General features: G+C 52.5%; 2 protein-coding genes across 2 annotated transcripts; both read right to left on the reverse strand.

Annotated features, from left to right (window-relative positions):
- Window positions 1-1,193: 1,193 nt before the first annotated feature.
- Ssc5d (scavenger receptor cysteine rich family member with 5 domains) lies at window positions 1,194-19,648 on the reverse strand. Its single transcript, XM_028779446.1, has 14 exons — window positions 19,624-19,648; window positions 19,094-19,120; window positions 18,346-18,654; window positions 17,960-18,073; window positions 17,443-17,556; window positions 16,778-17,086; window positions 15,967-16,284; window positions 15,360-15,521; window positions 12,379-12,696; window positions 9,560-10,123; window positions 9,168-9,482; window positions 8,714-8,881; window positions 3,329-3,493; window positions 1,194-2,648 (listed from the first exon to the last, which is right to left on the reverse strand). The coding sequence occupies exons 1-14, from the start codon at window positions 19,646-19,648 to the stop codon at window positions 1,279-1,281; spliced, it is 4,278 nt and encodes a 1,425-aa protein (XP_028635279.1). The 3' UTR covers window positions 1,194-1,278.
- Window positions 19,649-20,733: 1,085 nt separating this feature from the next.
- Window positions 20,734-22,911, reverse strand: Nat14 (N-acetyltransferase 14 (putative)). The gene is made up of 3 exons (XM_028779473.1): window positions 22,897-22,911; window positions 22,216-22,330; window positions 20,734-21,658 (listed from the first exon to the last, which is right to left on the reverse strand). Exons 2-3 carry the CDS (start codon window positions 22,285-22,287, stop codon window positions 21,110-21,112), a joined length of 621 nt encoding a protein of 206 aa, XP_028635306.1. The 5' UTR covers window positions 22,288-22,330; window positions 22,897-22,911; the 3' UTR covers window positions 20,734-21,109.
- Window positions 22,912-23,503: the final 592 nt, after the last annotated feature.

Here is a 23,503-nt window from a genome sequence, read left to right on the forward strand (position 1 = left end):
GGCATCTATAACACACTGCATGAGACGCCAGACTGGGCTACATGCATGGAACCTTCTCTCAAAAGGGTCTGGAGGAGACGGGCTTGGGCTGCCAACCGAGGCTGCCGCATGGAGTGGGGCACAAGACAGGGATAATAGATGGGTCCCTCTCACATGCACTGAGGGTCTGAGCACGCTCAGAAATACAGCGTCCCATCCAGTCATCTCCGCATGCCCATGAGACATACACTATTATTATCGCCGTTTATAGGTGGGGAACGGAGGCGAAGAGGCTCAGGAGCTGGCCCGGGACTACTCCTCGCAAGGGCTCCACCCCAGCGTGCAGGCTGGGAGTGCATCTCCTCCTCTGCTGAGCTGTGGTAACAGTACCCACCCCAGTCAGTGTTAACGGAGATGGAATGACAGCCGGCCGCAGAGCCTCTAAACCAGCGGTCCTCAACCTGTGGGTCGCCTTTCACAGGGGTCACCTAAGACCATCCTGCCCACCAGGGGTTTATAGTACGATTCGTAACAGCAGCAAAATTACTGCTATGAATACCAACAAAAATAAATGTGTGGTTGGGGGAGTCACCGCAACATGAGGAACTGTATTAAGGGGTCGCAGCATTAGGAAGGGCGAGAACCTGCAAACAAAGTCTGATACAGACACACCCCATAAGTGCTCGTCCCTGTGATGGTGATGCTATCCCGCCCATTCAGACTTATGAACTGTGTGCTGTGTCCTTAAAGCTTGGCATACCGTGGCTAAGACAGCGTCCTGCCTCCACAGATTCATCAGTGTCAGGACTGTCATAATGATCACCACTAGCATGGCCGACATTAGCGCCAGCACTGCTAGCATGTCAGTGTCATCATGTCTCCGCCATTACCAACATCACCTCTGCGTCACCGCCATCACTCCATCATGCCGTCATGACATCATCGCTACTGCCGTCACACTCGATGCATTCATCACCACGACCTTCATCCTAAGCCCCGTCCTGTCACTCACCATTATCCCTGTCGACACCACCGTCACCCCGCCATTGCCATCACCAGCAACACCATGAGCACACGACCGTCAACCACCATTGCCTCACCACGACCACCATCACCATCGTCATGGTCAGCGTCACCACCATCTCTATCACAGGCGGCAGCCATGAGTTAGGGTCAGCTTTGTGACTCTGTCCCTCCAGAGCCCCCTGCTCCCCAGTAACAGCACCCACACTTTGATTGTGGAGACTTTGGCTTTTGTTTGTTTGAGGGTATTTTAAGCACCACAAATTTCAGAATGGGTCACACATCTCCCCTCAGGGGCCTGTCCTCCTCCTCTGTGGTGGTGGCCGTGGGCACAGGTGTGCTGGGGGGCCAGGCCACCTCTGCTAGCCTCTTTACAGTCTCACTCAGCTGCCCCAACCCCTGGGCAGCCTCTACCAACTGGACAAGGCCCAGCCCCAGGACTTGGCGCTCCTGCCGGTCCTGCTCCAGGACCCGGGTCAGCCTCTGCAGGTGGTCACCCACCTCCCTCACCGCAGTCACAAGCTCCACCAAGGCAGGTGGCTCACAAGCCATGACCCTTACAGGTGGTACTGGGGACACACATGGCCCAAAGGGACCTGGGCTGTGATTAGGGGTTGGCCCTTGAGTGAGGTGTTCTGGAGGAGGTTGGTCAGATGGGTAGGCCACAGAGGAGATGGGAAGGTCAGGAGTCACCATGGGATCTGAAGCTGAGTGGAAGGTCTGGCTTTCGGGTGGTTTGAAGACCTCTGTGGATAATGGGTCTGTGCTTGGGGCTGGAGAGGGCTCTAGGTTCTGCGGCTGGGATGTGCCTGTGGGCGGGGCTCCCACAGAGGTCAGCTCGGGTTGTGGCCTAAGCTTGACCCTCGGTTGTACAGTGGGAGAGGAAAATGTTGTCTCTGGAGAGGCTGCGAGGGACTCCGTAGGGGCGGCAGGGGTCGAGGAAGGGTGAGTGTTGGTGGGAGGGTGAGGACTTGTGGTGGGGTCAGGGCTCCTGGGACGCTGAGCCTTTGTGGTCGGCTGAGGGGCCATGGTGGGGTAGGAAGTCGTGTTGAGTAGAGGGATGGTGGTGGGGTGAGGGGTGCTGGTGGAGTAAGAGGGGGTGCTAGGATGAGGGGTAGTGGTGGGAGGAGGGATGCTGGTGTGGTGAGAGGCTGTGAATGGCTGTGTGGGGGTCCTGGGGCTCATGGGGAGGTCTAAGGAGTCAGAACCTTCTGGGATTATTTTGGGTGCAGTGCCCAGGTCTGGTGTTGTGTCAGATCCTGGGGTCAGCTCTGAGGTAGGAGAAAGGCTGCTGCTCATTTCTGAGAGCATGGAGGAGTCAGAGGTTAGCCCTTCAGGGGAGGTGGGTGCTGGGCTGCCTGGAAGTTCTGGGGTATGCGTTGGAAGCAAAGTGGCATCGGGAGTGGACACAGCAAAGTTTGTTGGGGAGGGAAGTCCTGGGGTGGGTGGCGATGTTTTGGGAGGGCTAGATGTCCCCTCCTGCTTTGAAGCCGAGTCTGGGATGAGTTGTGGCCAGGAGCCAGAGGTCTGCCGTGAGCCAGAAGGCTCTGGTGAGGTGGAGGAAGCAGGGGATGAGGTGGTGCGTGCTGTCCTGGCTGAGGTGGGCCGCAGCGGCCGGCGCTCAGGTTTTGGCTTTCTTGGTGAACCTGGAGTTGGAGAAAAGAGGGGCAGATCAGTCAGAGGTCAGTCTGCCCTATCCGCCTTGTCCAGTAAAGGCCTTTGAGGAAATGACCAATGGGAAAGCAAAGATCTTCGTGACATCATGGGTCACCGGCAGACTTCACCAGGCCCTAGTGCCCCTCCTCCTAGCCTCCTGTGAGGTTCCTGCCGCCACCTGGTGGCCTATGAGGGGAACATACATGAATACAAGTACGGAGGAATTCCGGCTGGAGAGTGGAGGGGACCAGAAAGGTGGACACGCTGTGGGATGCGAGAAGATTCCGAGGAAACACCCACAGTGAGACTCTATGTGACAATTAACATTCACTTTCAACTTGACAGGGTTTGAAATCACCCAGGGGACACGGGTCTGTACATGTCTATGCATGTGTTTACAGAGAGATTTTATTAGAGAGGGAAGAACAACCTTATCTATCTCGTGGGCTGGGGTTCTAAACTGAATGAAAAGAAGTGAGCTAGTCGGACGTGGTAGTCCATGCTTTTAATCCCAGCATTTCAGAGGCAGAGGCGAGAGTGTCTGTGAGTTTGAGGCGATTGCTTTGCTTGGTCTTTGAAGTAAGAAGTAGGTTACCCCTAGGAACTTGAAGCCCATCTCTGAACCCCATAACACATACCCCCCCAGGCCTCCTCTTTGTCCACACCTCACCTGTGTCTTCACGGGCCCTTGGAGCTGGAAAGGGGTGGCCTGGACTCTTGCTGGTGCTAGTGGTAACCGAGGACCCAGGTTTGGTTGTGGTGGGGGTCCCTTTGGACAGACCCCTTCCTGGAGGTGTAGCCCGTGTCCAGGAGAGCTCAGAACTGCCCTGGTCACCTGCAGATGTGGGAGGAAGAGACTTGAGTCCTCCCTTCCACTTTGTCCTGTGAGCTCATCGCCACAGCTGATCCATCACCCAGCCCCTTCTACAACCTATGTCGCCGTGGCCACCAGTCAGGAGGCTCCCGGCTAGTAAGAGCAGAAGCTGAAAACATTAGCTCATAAAGCAAGTGCATGCATGCTTCCATTCAAAGCAGTCTTTTTTGACACAGTCTCAGGTAGCTCAGGCTGACCTCGAACTGATGCTGGCCTTGAATTCCAATCTCCGTTTACAGTTTAAAACCACATGTATTTATTTGTTCATGTGTGTATGCAAATGCACACACATGCCTTCCACCATGTGTGCTTTAACAACACTTGTCAGGTTTGTCAACAAGTACCTTACCTACTGAACTATCATGCTGTCCCAAATAGCCTTTTTAAAGCCGTAGCATGCACATACACACATGCACAAACATAATATATTTAAAATAAATAAATAGGTGACAATAAATAATTGATAAAAAGAAAAAAAAGATTCCTGAGTCTCATAAATACTTAGAATACACAAACCTTTCCAGGCTAAATCGAAGGAAAAAAGAATAAAGACATAATTAAGCCCAGAGAACGGCAACACCCCTGACTTTGAAGAAGGAAGGGGCCAGGGGCCGTAGCTGGAAACGTCAAGAGGGCGGATTCTCCCTAGGGATCAATCCTGCCAATATCCTGATCTTAGGCTGGTGAGACCCATGCAGTCTGACCTAAGAAGATCAAGAACATGAGCTTGTGCTGTTTAGGCCACTAGATCTGTGGTGATGTTCTAACAGCCAGCGAGACCCACGGAAGCAACTTCTTAGAGCTTAAACCCCACCCTTGCTGGGGCGGGAGAGGTGGCTTAGTGGTTAAAAGCATATACTGGGTTCCCAACACACACTTCAGGCAGCTTACAACTGCCTGTAACAGTTGTAACGGATGTCCTCTTCTGGTCTCATTGCACACACTGTGTGTGTGTGTGTGTGTGTGTCTGTGTCTGTGTGTCTGTGTCTGTATGTCCATGTGTGTAGCTTGGCCATTCTGGATCTTGCTATGTAGACCAGGTTAGTTTCAAATTCACAGAGATCCACCTACTCTGCCTCCAAAGTGCTGGGATTAAGGGTATGCACCACCACAACTGAACCATAAAATAAGTCCTTAAAAAAAAAATCCTAACCATGTGAGTATGCACATTTTCTCCCACATGCCCTTGGTCACTTGAGGATTCCCTTCCTGGGGCCAGTGAGTAAAGTTGGCCGCTGAGTATCCTGATGACCTGAGTGACACTGTGCCAAAGCCCACATGGTGGAGGTAGAAAACCCAACTCCTCGAAGCTGCCCTCTGACCTCCACATGTGTGCCACAGCGCGCGCGCGCACACACACACACATACACACACACACACACACACAGACGAAGTAATTAACAACCAGTTCTCTTCCTGCTGTCCTCTGCTGGTGGATAATATTACATTCTGGGAGGCTTTTCTTGATTTCTCTACTATAATAATCATACAAGCTTGCGATCTTGAACCCATGGGTTGTTTTAATAAAGCATTCTACCAACCATGTTTTCTGTTCTAGGACACTACACGGGCATTCTGTACATCAGATTGGGACATGCAGTCACACAACTCGCTCCAGTCCCAGTGGAGTCTAGTCAGCTGAGTGAGTCAGGGCCCAGGCTTGTGCTTTGAATGGCAGCACACATCACACCAGTGTAATGAGTGAATGGCGTTAGGTTGGCATGGTGACGCATGCCTCTAATCCTACTACTGAGAGTTCAAGGCTTGCCTGAACTACACAGTGACTTCCAAGCTAGCTTAGGCTAGGACATAAGACAGTCTCAACAGCAAACAAATGAGACCCGGAAGATAGCTCAGTTTGTAAAGTACTTGTTTTGCAAACACGAACAGAGTGTGAGCCCCAGAGCTCACATTTAAAGTAAATATAAGGCTGGATATGCAGGCTCCTCTTGTAATCCCCATGTGAGGGAGACAGAGACAGGAGGACCTCCCAGGTGTGTGCGCCACCAGCTTAGCCTCGATGTTGGGCTCCAGGCCACTGCCTCACAAAAACAAGGTTTAGATAATGCCTGGGGAACAGCACCAGAAGCTGTCCTCTGGCCTCCACACACACTGTCCACACACTGCAGAGACATACACAAGCATTTACATAATTCATTTATACTTACATACATACCACACACATATATACATGAGACACATGTAAACTGTTTGAAACAGTCTCATCCTACCATACACCCCATATCTTCTTCTAACTCTTGCTACATAGAACTGTCCCGAGAGTCTGCTTACACGGTTTGTACTTCTGATTTATCCCCCTCCCCCTCCCACTGGAAGGGGTCCCCCTGCCTCAGGGGCTAGCTGTCTCTGCAGCGGGCAGTGCCTTGCCGTGCGATCAATTCCACCACAAGGGGGCGCAGCGGGACAGAGACGCCGCCCTGATTTTGCAGAACGTAAATTCTGGTAATCCGGCTGTACCTGAACAAGGAATAGGGTCTCTAAAAGATCATTTCTGGTTCCAGCATTCTAATGACCAACCTTAATACCAGCAAGAGATACTCCCAGGTCCAAGTTACAAGTTCCTGAAGCCTACTCCCTAGTTCAATTCTACAGGTGGAGAGCGGATATTCTGGTGACCAATCAAAATGTGGAGCACCCGTGTGATGTACGTAGGTGCTAGGCAGAAGAGCAGGTACCTACCTAGGCAGGCCTGACTGTGCATGCTGGGTTCCAGAAAGGACACAAGCTGATTCTCTAATCAGCGACAGGCAGAGGGACACATGGAGAGAGGCAGTAAGCATTCACAGTCAAGAGTGTAAACAGAGAAAGTGAAGTGAGGGAGAAGACAGAGAAACAGTGTGTGAAAGGCAGCCTGTAGGGCAGAAATAGTATTAACCTCTCTCACTGAAATGAGGGCCAGGAGACACAGGGAGAGAGAACGAGAGAAAGGACTGAAGGTAGGAGAAGAAAAAAAAACCAGAAATCGTGGTTCAGAACATGCCAGTAGCTGACTGAAAAGAAGTTGGGGTATGTGTGGTACCCCGTGCCTGTAATCCTAGCACTTGGTAGGTGTCGTCAGGGGATCAAGGCCAGCCTCTGGTACATAGAGAAGCCCAGCCTGAACTATATAAAAGAATATATCAAAAGGGGGAGGGGCAGAGAAGAATAAGGGAGGAAAGGGAAGGAGAGAAAAGGAGAAAGAAGAGAAAGAGGAAAGATAGACATGGATGACATGTGGCTGGAGTAATAAATTAGAGGCAGGGCAGGTGAGATGGGTCAGTACCCAGACTGACAATTCTAGTTGTATACCTGGAACCCACATGGTAGGAGGAGAGGACTGACTCCTGCAAGTTGTGCAAGTTGTCTTCTGACACACACAGATACACACACACACACACACGTATCCATGCGTGTGTGTGTACACACATACATATGAGCTTATGCATGCGGGCCCCACACACAAGCACATACACACACATATGCATGAGCACACACACATGCATGCACTTGTGCACACTCTCACGTGTGCATGCACACACAAATATGGGCTAGTACATGCACACACACCATGGCATATGGCCCTGAGCACAGGATGCACACACATACACAAACAATCAATGAAACAAAGAAAAAGGAGAGAGCTACAGAAGGGAGGAGATAAAAGAAGAGGGTCTGAAAAAGACAATTAAGGGGAACCCCAGGGAGGCAAGAAAAGAGGAAGTCATGTGAAATAAGGTGAGTGGTGGGCAAGGTGCTACATGTCCAGCGACCCTAGGGCTGGGGAGGTGGAGGCAGGGGAGAACAGGAGTTCCAGGCCAGCTGGGGCAATGAAAGAAAAAAAGAAAAGCAAACTAGTGAGAGATAGGGTGAGATGGTGACTTGAACATCCGGGGGCTGGACAGACAGGTCAGGCCATTCTCCCTGAGGAGCCAGGTTCAATTCTCTGCACCCATACGACAGCTCACGCCTGTCTGTAACTCCAGTTCCAGGAGCTCTGGTGCCCTCTTCTGGCCTGTGTCGGAACTGTATACACATGGTACACAGACATGCCCATAAAATAATAAATTAAAAAATTTAAAAGGAGTGGAAGGAGTATAGAACTTTATAAAAAACTGAGGAAAAAAACAAGAGATACTGCACTGGGGAAAACAGTGTACTAGAGAGGAGGCGAGAGTAGGAACGAATCCAATGGGAGAAAGACACCAAGAGAAAAGCAAAATGGAGTTTTAAAAAGTAGGTTATAAAGTCAAGAAGTTGGTAAGAAAGGGAAAGGTCACAGGCAGCAGAGTTCAGGAGGAGAAAGATCACCCCTGAGAGCCATAGGAACAGAGCCGGATGGGAGATGACAGAGAACACGCAGGGGGCAGCTCAGGCCAGGATAGATGGAGATGCCCGGGTTAGCAGCAGGGATGGAAGGACACAGACCATAGCAAGACAGAAGCCATGGAGAAGCAGAAGGACAGATAGCTGTTGTGTAAGGCAGTGACCCTCATGGGTGTGACCCGCATGAGTGGGGCTGGGAACAGCAGGAGCTAGAATCTGAGCCCCAGGAGGGTCCTGTCTGTGTCTGAGCTAGAGCCTGACCAGGATAGTGTGGACTGCCAAACCAGGTACAACTCCGCTGAATGTGGAACCGCGTGCTGACAGAGTAACCCTGAGCTGAGGATTCTGGGTCATTTCCACAGATGCTCTGGACTGAGAGTCTCAGGCTGGTGCGTTACAGCCACTGCCTGGTTGCCTTGGTAGGCTTGGTACTAGCAGATGCCCTCTGATTGCTCAGAGCCACATGCTGTCTCCACATACTCTGGAGTAGATGATTCCTGTCAAGCTCAAGAGTGGAACACATTTAGGCAAGCCTGCCAGGACATGGAGGCCTAGGCTAGCTGTTAGATCTTTATGGCTGACCACAGTGGCAAATATTTGTAATGCTAACACTTGGGAGGGGAGGGTGGGAGGATCAGTTCAAGGCAGACCTCAGCTACATAGCAAGTTCAAGGCCAGTCTGGGATACGTGATATATCACCTCAAACAAACAAACAAAAACAAACAAACAAAAAAACCAAACAGGGCAGATGTCTTGGCCCAGTGGGTAAAAGTGCTTGTAGATGGAGAATTCCACCATTTTTCCTCTGATCTCAAAACACGGTGCCTTGGCATATGCACTCAGGTCGAGCCCCTCACCTGTGTCTGGAAGGCTCTGTGTTGCTGGAGAGAGAACTTCAGGGTTTGTCGTGGTAGCCCAGGAAAGTGTATGTCCAGGCCGCGCAGCCACTGTGGTCCCTTTGGTCAGGTCCTCTCCGGAAGTGGGGTCCCAGGTCCAAGAAGGATAATCGTCATCACCCGGGTAGCCTGGGGAGAGACAGGTAGAATGTTTCTTCCTGCTAGCTGAGGTCCTTGACACTGTGCTTCCCTTCCCTGCCAGAGTCTCTCAAAGTAACCCTTTCCTGTTCTGGTGCTGAGCCCCCTCTGGCCTGCTCCTGGCCCGCCATTATGTCCCACCCTAACTCCATCCCCTCAGGTCGTTGCCACTGCGCTGCTCTTCTCTGTCAGTCTCTCGCAGTAACCCTTCGCTGCCTGCTCTGTTCTGTTCCACTCTAACTCCACCCCCTCGGCCTCCCTCCCTGTTCCCTGGTACCAGTGCAGGTGAGCACCACGTCTTCTTCGTGGTCACAGTTGTGCTTCCCCCATGTCCCCGAGGGGCAGTCACTCAGTGACGTCTCACTTCCCTTACAGCCCATGTCATCCAACCAGATGGGCCCAGTGCCGGGGCCATAGTGGGTTTTGCCTACTCGGGGCCGGACCTTTCCGCAACCCAGTTCCCAGCAGGCCACTGTGGCATCCCGGAGGTCCCAGCTGTCATCACAGACTGTCCCCCAGAGTCCGGCATGCCACACCTCTAGCCGGCCAGCACACCTGTTGGGCCCATCAGCCAGACGAACCCGGAAGGGACCTGGGGGTGGTGGGAGGCCCTCAGGTTAGGAGGTACAGGGCTGCCTCGCTGTCCCCACCCTTTTAACTACTACTCACCCGATGGCACGGGGACTCCAGCAGTTGGGGTGGCAGCTGGATCTTGGGATGATTCCAGAGAGCCTTCTGGGTTCTCACCAGATGGCTCCAAGGAGATCTGAGGGGTTTGAGTGGTAGTGGCCTCAGAGGTCACTTCTTGTGGGGCTTGAGTGGACAGTGGTACCACCATCTCTGAGGTCCACTCCCAGGGGACTTTAGGGGTCAGCCTTAAAGTGGTATGTGAGGTCTGTCTGTGGGGAGCCTCGGCGGTCAGTCTCTTTGGTAACTCAGAGGTATGTGGGGTTGGATTTAGGGAGGTTGGGGTGCCTGGGACTCTGGAGCGTTTAGTGGTTGGCATCCCAGGGGGCTGAGTGGTTGGTCTCTTTGCATTTTTAGTCACCCACTTCTTGGTACTCTTGGGCACTTTCCCTGGAGCCTTTGTGGTTTTCTGTAGCACACTGGAGGTGAGACTGGCAGAAGGCTTGGTGGCCAGCTCTCCTGGGAGCCAGGCATCCTGATCTCTACCCAGCCCAGGGAGCCAGCTCCAACTGAAAGGGTCTGAGATGGTATCCAGGCCGGGGGTCCCTAGGAGGTGGGGAGGGAGGAGAAATAAGATCGTGAAGGAAGATCATGTCCTGTCCCGCTAACCCACTACCCTCTCCCCTCATTTCAGTTAAGACAATAGAAGTCTGTTGGACTGAAGAGATGGACCCATGGCTAAGAGCACTGGCTGCTCTTCCAGAGGAGCTGGGTTTGATTCTTAGCACACACATAATGGCTCGTAACTGACTGTAACTCCAGTCTCAGAGAATTTGATGGCCTCTCCTGGTCTCCAAGGGTTCCAAACAAGCACATGGTGTATAGATCCACTTGCAGGCAAAATAGCCACTCTGGGAAGCTAGCATGCAGGTTCCACAAAAAGCTGGGAATAGGGACTGGAGAGACAGTTCAGCGGGGAAGAGCGACACACGAACAAACATATGCACATGATTAAAAATAATAAAATCAGTATTTTTTTTAAGGTCAAGGAATAGGGCAACTCAAGATAGCTACTCCACTCCCAAACACATAGCCTCAGGCAGTGGTTCTCAACCGTCCTAATCCTGTGACCCTTTAATGCAGCTCATGTTGTGTTGATCCCCAACCATAAAATTATTTTTATTGTTACTTTGTAATTATAATATTACTACTGTTATGAATCACGGTGTAAATATCTGATTAGTCCAATGATCTTAAATGACCCCCGTGAAAGGGTCATTCAACCAACCCCTAAAGGGGTCGCGACCCACAGGTTGAGAACCACTGCCTTAAGGGCGTCATTTCTGATTAATGTAACACCTGCCTATGTTCTTACTCTTTGAGACAGGAGCAAAGCTGCCCAGGCAGGCCTTGAACTTGTGATGATCTCAAGTAACTGGGGTTATAGGTCTGCCCCACCAGGCCTGGCTTTCCTTCCCCGCCCCCTCCCCCTTCTACAAACTAAAGATTGATTTCTATCTGATATATTTTCCCTGCATGAATGTCTGTGCCCCATGTGTGTTCAGTGCCTGCAGAGGCCAGAAGAGCATATCAGTCCCCCACCCACCAAGTGGCATTATTAGACAGCTGCCGTGTGGGTGCTGGGAATCCCCTACAAAAGCTTTTGAGTCCCCTACAAAAGCAACCGGCACTTTTAACCACATAGCCCCTGTTTATTTTGTGGGTTTTTTTTTTCCATGACAAGGTTTCTATAGCCAAGGTTAGCCTTAAATTCATAAGAATCCTCCTGCCTCGGCCTTCCAAGTGCTGGTACTACAGGCATGCTCTATTACCTCTGCCATTTCTTTCATACTCATTATTCTCAAGACTGGCATGAAGCCTACAGGCTGGTTTCCTCTCCCCGTCCTCCCATGGCTCCCAGAGGACACAGAGGCAGAGCTGATGACTCCATCCTTTGAGTCATCAATATCCACACTCTGCCTCTCTGGTTAGGCCACCTAGGTAGTCAAAGATGAACCATGCCCAAGACAAGCTTGGGTACTTTGTCCCTGGCTCCAAGGAGATGACCTCTAAGCCCTTGGAATGTTCTGGGCAGTAAGAAACTATGTGTTTGGGGTGGGAGGTGGGGGTTTGCATCATGTTAAGTCCATACTGACAATGTGACTTCTGAGTAGCCATGTACGTGGTCAATCAAGCCCCTACCAATAAATAAATAAATAAATAAATAAACAAATAAATAAAACCCATAGACATCAAGGCTGGCATGTCTGGATGGCTCTTCTTGCATGTTGTCACACATGTTGCCAGGATAATCCAGTACTGTCTACACCACCCCACCAGGACTTCACACCTAAACTCTACTCCACGTGTGTTTTCACTTGGCTGTACTTAACCTGCATCTTCACGATGCTGAAATACAACCCTGAGCCTCTCTCATTTCTGGGAGTCCTTTAGTAACAGAAGGCACGTCAGTGTGGTTTCAGAGACCTCCCAAACACTACCTTGTCCCGCTGGTTTGCAATGGCTTATCTGTGTTCCCCTTGCCCTCCACAAGGTGTGAGCTTCTCAAAGACCCATACTATGTTCATTCTATTCTGAGAACCCAGCTCCTAGCTCAGAATCTAGCACTGGAGTTGGAAACCAGACCCCTATAAATAGGGGGCAATGCATTGCCAGAGTTGATATGAATTAGCCCTCACTTTGGCTAGACGTAGGCAATTTGAGTAAAGTCATGTGAGCTAAATACCCACTACAGAGCTGGGGCTTGCAGTATTCAGTCAAGTTAACAATGCCACCCTTAGCCTCCATCCCTTCCCCTTGGAAGCCCTCCTAGAGCCAATGGCTGGCTAGCGTGTCCTCACCAGTGCAGGTGACCCCGACATCCTCATTGTGGGCGCAATTGTGTTTCCCCCAGGAAGCAGCAGGGCATTCTGACAGTGAAGCCTCCGTCCCCACACAACCTACATCATCCAGCCAGATGGGGCCTGCACCCCAGCCAAAGCGGCCTGCTGCAGGGTCTGGTTGCCGAGGGCCCCCACAGCCCAGCTCCCGGCAGACCACAGTGGAGTCTCTCAAGTCCCAGCTGTCATCACACACTGTCCCCCAGCGTCCATCATGCCATACCTCCAGCCGACCAGAGCACCTGCTGGGTCCAGCCACCAGGCGCAACTGGGGTGACCCTGGAATAGAAATAAAAAGCCAAGAGTCAGGGTCAAAGAACCCAGCTAGCACTCTGAGCCTGCATCTACCTGTCTTCCTTTCTAAATGTCCATCAGTTCCCTCAGCTATGCTTTTCCTCATAATCCTTCAGTCTGGTTAGCAGGTACTGATCAAGGTCCCTTTTGCACTGGACAGAGCTAAGCAGAGCTGGGGGGCTCCTCAGAAAGCTAAATGTAGAATTACCATATAATAGAGAAATTCCACTCTTAGGAATACACCCAAAATATATTGAAAGGGGGCTGGTGAGATGGCTCAGTGGGTGAAGACATCTGCCCTCAAGCCTGACAACCCTGAGAACCTGATCTCTGGGACATCCACATGGCAGAAAAAGAGTTCTCTGACCTACGTGTACCATGGCACATGTGCATGCATGCACGGGGATAAACATAATTTTAAAAACTTGAAAGCATCTGTTAACATTTAATCACTTCATTATTATTAGAAATTTTGACTAGAGACATGTCTGCTCCTGATAATAAGCTCTTCATGGATCAAAGAAGAAACTGAGTGTCAAAACCTCCACATGGAGTTGCTCCAGCAATGGCAAGGTAGCCACTGGACAAAAACTGCCCTATTCGTCTGCAGACAAAATACTGTCCAAAGAGGACAAACAGATGTGGGATAGTCGACCGCCAAGTTCTGCCAAGACAGGGTAAGCTAGTCCTTCCTATTCCTGCTTTGTTTCAAGGTATGTCAGATAGTTCTGGGCCAGAAGGCTGAAGACAAGATGTTCCAACATTATAAGAAATTAGGGGCCGTCCAGGCAGGCAGCTGTCTCCACAGTTTTTTTAAGTTTTGGAAGCCATGTTTTTGTGCTTCCTATATATCATGTTATATTTATTTCATTCTCAGATTTCTGATGGGGTTGAAGACTAGGTATATTCTCATAATCAAACTTAAGTTGCTTAGCATTGAGAGAGATGATCTAGATTTGAAAGCATAGTTTTCAGATGGTAATGCAAGCTAAAATCAGAATATAATTCAGCTATACATTGTAAGCTCTTTAAGTTAGGATAGATGGTGGAATACTTTATCTAATTGACAGATATGATGAACTGGATGTGACTGTATATCACACTTTGTAATTTACATAATTGTTATGGTTGTACTCAATTTATGTCTGAGAGAAAAGAGCCTTTTTAATTGGACAAAAAGGGGGGAAATGAAGGGGGTTTGGCCTAATGCTGCTTGTGTTATAATGTTAATTTTTGTCCCCCAAACTGCTTACACAAGTGTCTGTGCGTAAGACACTGAGGGACCCTGCCCCCAGTTGGCTCTGATTGGTAAATAAAGATGCCAGCAGCTAATGGTGCAGGCAAGTGACCCGTCAGGAGCACAGAGTGGGTATCACTACAGTCTGACCTATGTGTACCATGACACATGCATACACACACAAAGATAAACATGATTTTAAACACTTGAAAGTGTTAACATACACTTTCTGTAAATGCTGTACTAGTTACAATAACTCAAAGGTGCTTCTTAGTGTATCAACAGGTAAACAGAAGATGGTATTGATCTGTGCAATGCACTTTGAAACGCACGATGCAGCCCAGTCTGGCCTCAAATTCATAGTCCTCCTGCCTCAGCCTTTCAACTGCTGGAATTGCAGGAGTATACCATGCCCATTGCACCAAGGAGGTTACTTTATTTTTTTAGAGTTTTTAAATATTACGTTTATTTATTTACTTTTGTGTGTGTGCATGTGTGTATGTACAAGGGTGTCAGAGGAGAAATTTGAGAGTTAGGGCTGTCCATTGTATAGTGTGAGTCCTGGAGATGAAATTCAGGCCATCAGGCTTGGAAGCCAGTACCTTCACCCACTGGACCATCTTTCTGGACCTGAGGGACTCCTTGTGTTTGTGTGAAAGTGTGTGTGTGTGTGTGTGCATTCATGTAGATAGAAGTCAGAGGTTAACATCATTCTCTACCTTATTTTTTTTGAGACAGGGTCTCTCACTGAACCTGGGGCTCACTGATTTTGCTAGACTGACTGGCTAGCAGGCCCTAAGGATCTCTCTCTCCCCGGTGCTGGAGTTGGACATATCCACTGCTGCACCTAGTGTTTTTATTTGGCCACTGGGGTTCTGAACTCAGGTCCTTGTGCTTGCAAGCTAAGCATTTAACCAACTGAGTTTCTGGAACTCACTCTGTAGACCAGCTTGCCTAAACTCAGAGATCCGCTTGCCTCTGCTTTTGCCTCCAGAATGCTGGGATGAAAGGTGTATGCCACCCCTGCCTGACTCAAACAATTCTTTTTTTTTTTTTTCCTAATATGAGTACACTGTCAGATCCCATTACAGATGGTCGGGAGCTATCATGTGGTTGCTGGGAATTGAACTCAGGACTTCTGGAAGAGCAGTCAGTGACTAGCCAGAGGACATTGTGACAGTCCCACCATAGAACCCAGACGATAGAGAGTGGGCTTTCATGCCTGGCCTCCTCTCCAGGTCAGGGCCGGCTACAGAAGGTGGAACTCACGTGCAAACAATTCTGGGTCTTAGGCTATCAGCAGAACATTAAGTCAAGTACTGGCCTGAGCAGGGGCTCCTCTTTTCTACCATGCTTTGTGCAAGCAGGTTTCATGGAGACAGACTCACAGCCAGGGCAGAGAGGGACTCACCAGCTTCGGGCCCAGGCTCTGGAGGGGCAGTAGCAGAAGCAGGAGGAGGCCAACTGCCTGCTGGGCCTGGCATCTGACCCACTGAGGTAGACAGAAGCCTGGGTGTTGTGCCGTTGCTGTCCACTGTGGGAACTGTAGGCTGCACATTGCCAAGAGGCATGCCTGGGCCAGGAAAGAAGACATTAGCACCACCTCCAGGGATGCCTCCTACACAGGCCCAAGGCTTCCCCATCCCTAAGCCGCAGCAAGAAGTGGGTAGAAAGAAGAGGGTAGAGAAAGCAGGAGATGGAGGGAGTTTGGAAGTGAGAAAAAAAGAGCAGAGGCACCTAGCAAGGCAAGATTGACTTCTACTAGGTGCAAGGAAGTAGGGCTCACCTATTATGACCACCAAATACCAAATAATATCCAGTGCCCTTTAGGGAGACCAAGTCACCCTTATTTAACTTGGCATAAGGTTTTGAATCAAAATATAAGATAGAGAAAGAGGGAAATTGCACAGGAAGTGAAGGCTGAGCTGGGACAACACTTCTGTCCCATCCATTCCAGTAACAACACACACACTGCCCCAGCCTTCCCCACTGACATCACTCATGCTACACGCCCTTACCATCACACACGGCTCCGGCATCCTCACGATGGTGACAGTCATGCTGACCCCAGGGCCTCGCAGGGCAGAATCGCAAGGCTGTCTCATTTCCCCGACATCTGAGATCATCTAGGATGATGGGTCCAGCCCCCTCTCCAAAGAAGGCACCCCCTGGGGCAGCCAGGGCGCCCCCACAGCCCAGCTCCCTGCAGGCCACGGCAGCATCACGAAGATCCCAGGCATCGTCACACACAGACCCCCAGCGGCCACCATGCCAAACCTCCAGGCGGCCAGCACAGCCGTGGGGACCATCAGCAAGACGCAGCCTGGGTGCAGGACCTGAAACAGGAGGACAGAGGTCAGGGTGACCAGAGGTTAGGATGGATGCATGCCTGCTACGTATTCCAAGAAGGAAAACCAGAGTGGGTGTGCAAGGGCCACATTAACACTGTGGGAGTCTAGGGTTGTGAGCGGATACTGGGTTAGACCAGTGAAGAAGCAGGATGAGTGAACAGGTACGGACTTACGCCTTATGCCGACAGAGAACAAGAATGCTGGGGGAAAGAAAGAGGGAAAGGGAGCGAGGGAGAAGAAGGAGAGGAGCGAACGAAGGAGGAAGCCCCCAAGCGCCCTTCCATGGCCCCTAACTCTTGGTCCCAGTTTCTAGTTACTCCCTCAAGAAAGCTGAGGCTCAGCAGGCTAAGCTCATCTCTGCCTCTCCCAGAGAATGTGTACAGAGGCAGACTTGAGGCCGGGCCTTTTACGGCTTCCTGGGGGAGGGAGGAGCTGAAGTCTGAGGAGCGGGTTGTCATGCCCTCACGTGCACACATACCAGTGCAGACCAGCCCTGCATCCTCAGTGTGGTCACAGTTGCTCCGGCCCCAGGGGCTTCGGGGACAGTCCCGGAGGGCTTCCTCTCCTCCTCCACACCCCACGTCGTCCATCCACACGGGTCCCTCACCAGGTCCGAATCTGGCACCCCCAGGTGCGGCCAGCGCTCCCCCACACCCCAGCTCCCTACAAGCCACTGCTGCGTCTCGGAGGTCCCATCCATCATCGCAGACAGTGCCCCAACGTCCACCGTGCCAGACTTCCAGGCGGCCAGCACATCCATGGGGACCTGAGACCAGACGCAGCCGCTCTGGGGGGTTACAGACAGGGAAGATGGGAGATTGTAAAAGGCTATGTCTGCTGTCAGCTTGGAGAGGGCAGCTTCCAGTTTGTTCACCTGGGGAAACCGAGGCCCAGAAAGAGCAGAGATTGAGGGTTGTCTGCCAGCTGGCTAATTTAGAAAAGAGAACTGCCATCCCCCTAAGTCTCATAGAGGAAGGATCAAGAAGAGGGTGTAGCCAGTCCTGACTGGATCTGAAGGGAGGGCACTGGGAATACTGGTCTCCTTGGAGGGTCATGGGCTGAATGAAGGTCTGGGATCTTCAGTTTGGCCGGGTCTAGGGTCTCATAGAAGATCAGGAAGACAAGGGAGATTTAGAGTCTTACCCTGGCGGGGAGCTCCATTTGTCAGTACAGGGGCTCGGGTGGACTTTGCCTGCTTGGGTGGCCGGGGGCTCTTCTTTCGGGGGCCATTCTGGGAGCTTGCTGGCGGTTGGGGAGCTAGGAAAGTGACATGTGACCAGGAAGTCAGGATCTGAGCTGGTCACCCTTCCCGACTCCTTGGCGTCTGTCTAGGGATTTTTTTTTTGAGGGTATGAAAGATTTCTGTGGCCGGGTGGTGGTGGCACACGCCTTTAGTCCCAGCACTTGGGAGGCAGAGGCAGGCGGATTTCTGAGTTCGAGGCCAGCCTGGTCTACAGAGTGACCAGGACTACACAGAGAAACCCTGTCTCGAAAAACCAAGCCAAAAAAAACAAACAAACAAACAAACAAAAAAAGATTTCTGGATGGAGGATTTCTGGGTAATGAAGGAGACGGCTGGGAAAACGTCCCCCATGATGACCTTCCCCCATAGCTGAGTCCAACCAGGGTGCAGGATGGGAAGCTAGTCCTGTGTGCTCACCATGAGTTATAGGGGGCTCCTCTGAGCTTGGGCTCAGCTCCCCAGACAGTGGCAGCCATGGATCCCCATCCAGCGGGGACAGTGAATCTTCTCTAGAGTTAGCTGCCCGCTGACCTATGGGAGAGAACCAAAGTTATGAGGACAGTGATGTGGGGAGGAGTGGAAAGCCTGTTTGACCCCCTGGGGCAGAAGGACCTGGGATGCCTGAATTCCCTGGGGCTCAGAAATAAGTGATCATAAGCTGGGAGTCCTAGGGAGGGGGGAACCTGGCCTTATGGGATCTGGAATTGGTTATCTCTTAGCTTCTAGACATTTCAGATCTGTAGGAACTAAGGGCTTGGAGGTTCCTGGGGCCATAACCATAAGAAGAGTTTGAATCTTTTTACCTACACAGACGACGCCTGCATCCTCCTCGTGAGAGCAGATATGGGCCTTCCAGCCCCGGTGGGGACAGATACCCAGCTGTCCCTCATTGCCCCGACAGTTCAGCTCACTGAGCCACACAGGCCCAGTGCCTTCCCCAAAGAAGGCACCTCCAGGGGCGGCCAGCGCCCCTCCGCAGCCCAACACACGGCAAGCCACTGCAGCGTCCCGAAGGTCCCATCCGTCATCACAGACGGTGCCCCAGCGCCCACTGTACCAGACCTCCAGGCGTCCTGCACAGCCGTGAGGGCCATCAGCCAGGCGGAGTCGCTCTGAGGGGTGAAGGAAAAGCTGTGACTAGCATTGGCTGGGGGCTATGGTGACCCCAAGGGCAGGGGGGCTGTCTCACAAGCTACCATCAGGAAGCCAGCTACCCTGGAGGCTGGACCCTGGTCCCAGAGTCCTGGTTACAATGAAAGGAATGTCTCAGAGATGCTGGGGGCTGTGTGGAAGGACAGTGTTAACCAGGGAATTCAGGCATCCCAAGTCCTTCTGCCCCAGGGGGTCAAATGGCCTTTCCACTCCTCCCCACAGCACTGTCGGTTCTCTCCCATAGGTCAGCAAGCAGCTAACTCTAGAGAAAACTCAATGTCCCTGCTAGATAGCAGCACTGTCTGGGGAGCTGAGTGGAATTGGGGTAGCAGGGACCAGCAGGAGAGAGAGGGGAGGCTTGCATTTGGGTGAGTCCAAGGGCTGAACCAGGACACTTACCTAGAGCTTGGATCCCCACCAGCGTTGCTGCAAAGGAGGTTGGAGGGGACAGAGTGAAGGGTAAGTCAGAGGGGAGGGGTCCTTTCCCCAGTGCAGGCTCCCAGCTTCAGTCCAGTGGGAAGCATCCATTCACACACAGAGTCCTCATACCTCTGAGTCAGAAACCCCATTGCTGGAATGGACTTTGGGTGGAGGCTGGGATACGTTACAGGTCCCTGGGGTGGGTACGACCCCAGATGCCTGACCCTTGAAGACAGGGCTGGGAACCAGATTGAATGGTGGGAGTGATAGGTCCACAGAGTCCATGCCAGGGCAACAAAGGGCAGGTCACTTGAGTTGCTAGGCAGGACATGCAGAAGGCTGGGTCCCTGAGGGATTAGAGGGGCTTGCCAGATGTCAGGATATCACACAGCACCAGGGACCAGAACAGGCTCCCTCAAGTATGAGTCCCTAAACTGGAGAAGCTAAAGGGTCAGAGGTGAGGGTCCAGGCCCCTGAGGTGCCGCCCCCCCAGGAAATGGATTACTCACCAAGGAAGCAGGCCAAGCCCCTCATGTTTGCAGAGTCCAGGGCAGGGGATGGGGGTGAAAGGGGAAGGAGGGAAGGAGAGGGCTGGAGGAGGCAGCCAGGGAGGAAGGGAGGGAGGGAAGCTGCTGCTGAGGCACCCTGGACAGCTTAGGAGCAGGCTGGGCTGAAGGCTCTGCCAGGAGGGAGAGAGGCTGCAGGGATGCAGCAGGGGACAGGAGGGGGAGGGGGCTGGCCACAGCTGAGGCTGGAGGAGGGGGGCGGTGGGCAGGCAGAAGGGAGGTGTTCAAGTGCAAACACCCACACTGGAGGGAGGCGGCCAGCCAGGCTCCAGAGGGCCACGTGCTCAGATGCTTATGGAGATGGCAGCTCTGAGAAGGGGCAGGCCTGGGTGTCTGGGGGACAGGGCTGAGGGCACACCCTTCTGCCTCTTCTTAATTGTCCAGCCAGGCAAGTAAGTGCAGCTGGGAGGGGACAGATTTGGGACAATCCTGCAGTAGCAAGAGGGCCTGAAGCCAGACACTAGGAGAGACTTCCTAGATCAAGAGAAGAAACTGAAAAACTCCTCTCTCCATTTGACACCCACTGTGGTAAATCTGGATGGGAAGCTTCCAGTGCCTATTTGAGGAAGGAGTGTCTGAACTTACCAGTTCCCAGAACAAAGGTATAGAGGATAGGGAGACGGAGGGGTCAAGGCTTCATTTGGTCTGGAGGGGGTGTACGCGCAAACACACAAACACACACACACACATACACACCCCACACATCAGGCAGCTGTGAGGGAAAAACTTTGGTAATGGGGAGCATGACTCAGAAGGCCTGGCAGAGCCTGGGCTGCCGCTGTGAGCTCACTGCTTCTCCTTTTCCCAGCACAGTGCACCCCCCCCCAACTTCCCTAGCAATTAATGTCAACTTTGGAGAGGAGGAGCCAGACAGAAGGAGGGAGTCTGGAGACAGCAGCTGGAAAATGCATCAGAGAGGAGACAGGCACACAGAAGTTTCAGGGTTTATTAACAAACAGCATAAAAAACCAGATGGGTTTGGAGACACTGTGCTCCCAGCCCCACCCACTCCCAGAAGATCTGTCCCCTTTGGGAGTTCCCTGTCACAGACTCTAACTCCTGGAGTCTTTCTCTCTTCCCAAATCTCCCTTCCAGACCTCAAATACTCGCAGCAGGGGCTTCATAGATCCAGAACCAGAAGTTTTTCAGTGCATACAGACTGGAGGGTTGGGGTGGGGCCAAGGAGTGGATAGGGTAACTTCTAGTGGTCCCACAAGACCGAGAAGGGAATTGTTCTACTTGAGTTTAGAGTCCCCTTTGCATCTGTCAGGTTCACAGTGGGTATGTAAGTCCATCAACCTCGGTGCCTCACTATCAGCCCAGCAGACCAGGTAGACACTGAGGGAGGGGTTGTAAAGTGCCGTGCACACAGTAGGTGTTCTTTAGGTACTGGTTCTCTGCCCATCTACCCAGTGGACATGGTCTCTAATCACAGGTCTTTTCTGAATTCCCTAACCAGCAGATAGCCCATGCAGCCCCAGCCTCCCTCTGCCTGGTAGCCACAGGCCTCCAATAACCCTGCCACTCCCCAAGCGGCTACAGCCACTGGGACCACGAGCCGGGCCTGAGGCTCCCCCATACTCCCAGCCCATGCTCGGGCTCGGGCCTCAGCAAAGGCCAGCAGCCTCCTGCCCACGCCCCTGCGACGGTGCCATCGAGAGACAGAGAGGCGGGTGACTCGGGCTCCGTCCCCTAAGTTGGCACCAGGGGCCAGAGCCAGGACTCCACACACATCGCCGGAACCACGGACAGCCACCCAGGGCCCTCCCAGGCCGCCTGGTGGAGGCAGAGAGCCCCATCGGGCTCGCAGACCCAGCTTCACAGCGGCTACAGCTAGAAACACAGGCAGCAGGAGGGCCAGGGCGAAGGAGGCCAGGATGAAGCGCAGTCCGCTGCTTGCTGCAGCCAGGAGGAGGAGGGCTGGAGGACGTGTCAGAGCGTGGAGGGCCACACGGTTTTCCGTGTCTTTTACACCAGCCTGTGGGTAGGGGTAGGGGCTCAGCCATTCATCACATTGGAACTCCCGAGGAAGGATTCCCAAGTGAAAGAGAAGCTGGCTGACGGGGTAGCCCCAGTCTGGCCCATTGGGTGTTAAGGGCAGTGAATGAATGCTGTTTGCCTGAACGAAATGAATTGAATTAGGGCCTGAGGCCGGATGGCGTGCTAGTGTAAAGCACCAAAGAAGACTGATCAGGATAGGCAAAGTGAAGACATGGGCTCCTCGCTGGAGGCTCTGGAGGGTGTGTGTGAGAGCATCCCTCATTTTGGGACTGGTAAGTGGGGCTGAACGGAGGTCAGGACACGTGAACAGCAGCCCCCACACCCTTCCAACTGCTTTTTAAAAAATGGCAGCTGAGGTGTAAGTAGGGAGAAGTCACTAGAGAAAAGAGACCAATTAAAAACAGCTGAGGCGAAGATATTCCCCCCCCTTCGAAGACCCCCGGAGCTCAGGCAGGTGGGCGGGGCTGGTGGAACCCACTTTGAATGGCCCTAAGGAGCTGCGCATGCTCACTGGTGCCCCTGCCGGCCTCTCACCTTCAGCATCTCCAGCACCAGGGGCTTCTCATCTTCCCTCATTTCCCGCACTGACAGGTGGTTGGGGGCCATGGTAGCCCCCAGGCCGGCCCCCCAGAAGGGAGCTGGCGTACACCTGCTGAAAACAAGTTAGGTTGTTGTTAGGTGGGCACCTGAGTCCTAAGAGCCCTGGGAGAGATGGGCTGCAGCATTTCCCAGATCACCAAGGGCGCCAGAGCATCGCCAAAGAGGACTGTCACAGTGGCAGGCCAGGTGCCTCCATATCCAGTGGGGGCTCCTTAAAATCTCCCTGAATCGTCCCCCACTCCGGGAAAGGCATTCAGCGATCTGTCTATAAACTCCCTCCCTCCCCATCTCCAGCAGTCTCCCGAAGTGGTCCCACCCCGCGTAGCAAGAACGGGGCCCTGCAAGGCACCTCCACGGGGTTGCTCGAATCCCTTGACAGTAAGGGGGGGGGGGGGTCCGGGGGGGGGGTCACCGCCGGAAGTGACGTCCACACTCCCGACTGGAGGCGGGACCGACGCCTTAGCAACTGTTGCCAAGCTTCCCCCACTATGGGGCAGGGGTTGGGACTAATGAAGGGAGCTGCGAGGACGAGGGAAGAGCTGTGACCTGCTGGAGGCCGGTGGGAGAACCATGGAGAAGGGGGGATGGGAGTGGGGGACAGAGAGGGTTTCTTACCCGGCCTGCCTGAGAGGATTAGCACAGCTCCTTTCTTGCCGGTTCGTTGCTAAGCGACCTGAGCATCAGGACGAGGAGGCGTTGCTTGTGAACCTAATCTCATTGGCGCTTGGGTCTTTGAGGGAAGGGATGGGGGCAGCACTGAGCATTCCGGTCCGCAGGGTCCTTTATCTCAACCCGTGTGACACCTGGGGTATCGTTTGGATTAATATCCCTCTACCTACCTTCCAGGTGAGGTAAAGGTAAGGGTGGTTTATAGTCTAGAAGTGGAGAATCCTGAATTCGATCCCCAGCCCTCTCTACTATAAGTAAGCGACACACGAACACATACAAAGAATGAGAAAGGACTAGAGAAATAGCTCGGGGAGTAAGAGAGCTTGCCAAACGGAAACCCATGTGGCTGACACTAAGTCGTCTTTCTGACCTCCGCAAGTGTACCCCCTCCCCGGCCTAGTAAAAAGTCCTAACAGTTTAAAGGATGGGGGAGCTGGGCCCCACCCCGGAGAAGCATTTAGCCCTCCAAGTACAAAGCGAGTCATCTCAGAGCCAGGAAACAACAATGAAGACTTCTAGGTCTGAAGCAGGAGCTATGCCCATGACTATCCCC

Source organism: Grammomys surdaster, unplaced genomic scaffold, assembly GCF_004785775.1.
Source record: "Grammomys surdaster isolate TR1022 unplaced genomic scaffold, NIH_TR_1.0 352, whole genome shotgun sequence".
Lineage (NCBI taxonomy): Eukaryota > Metazoa > Chordata > Mammalia > Rodentia > Muridae > Grammomys > Grammomys surdaster.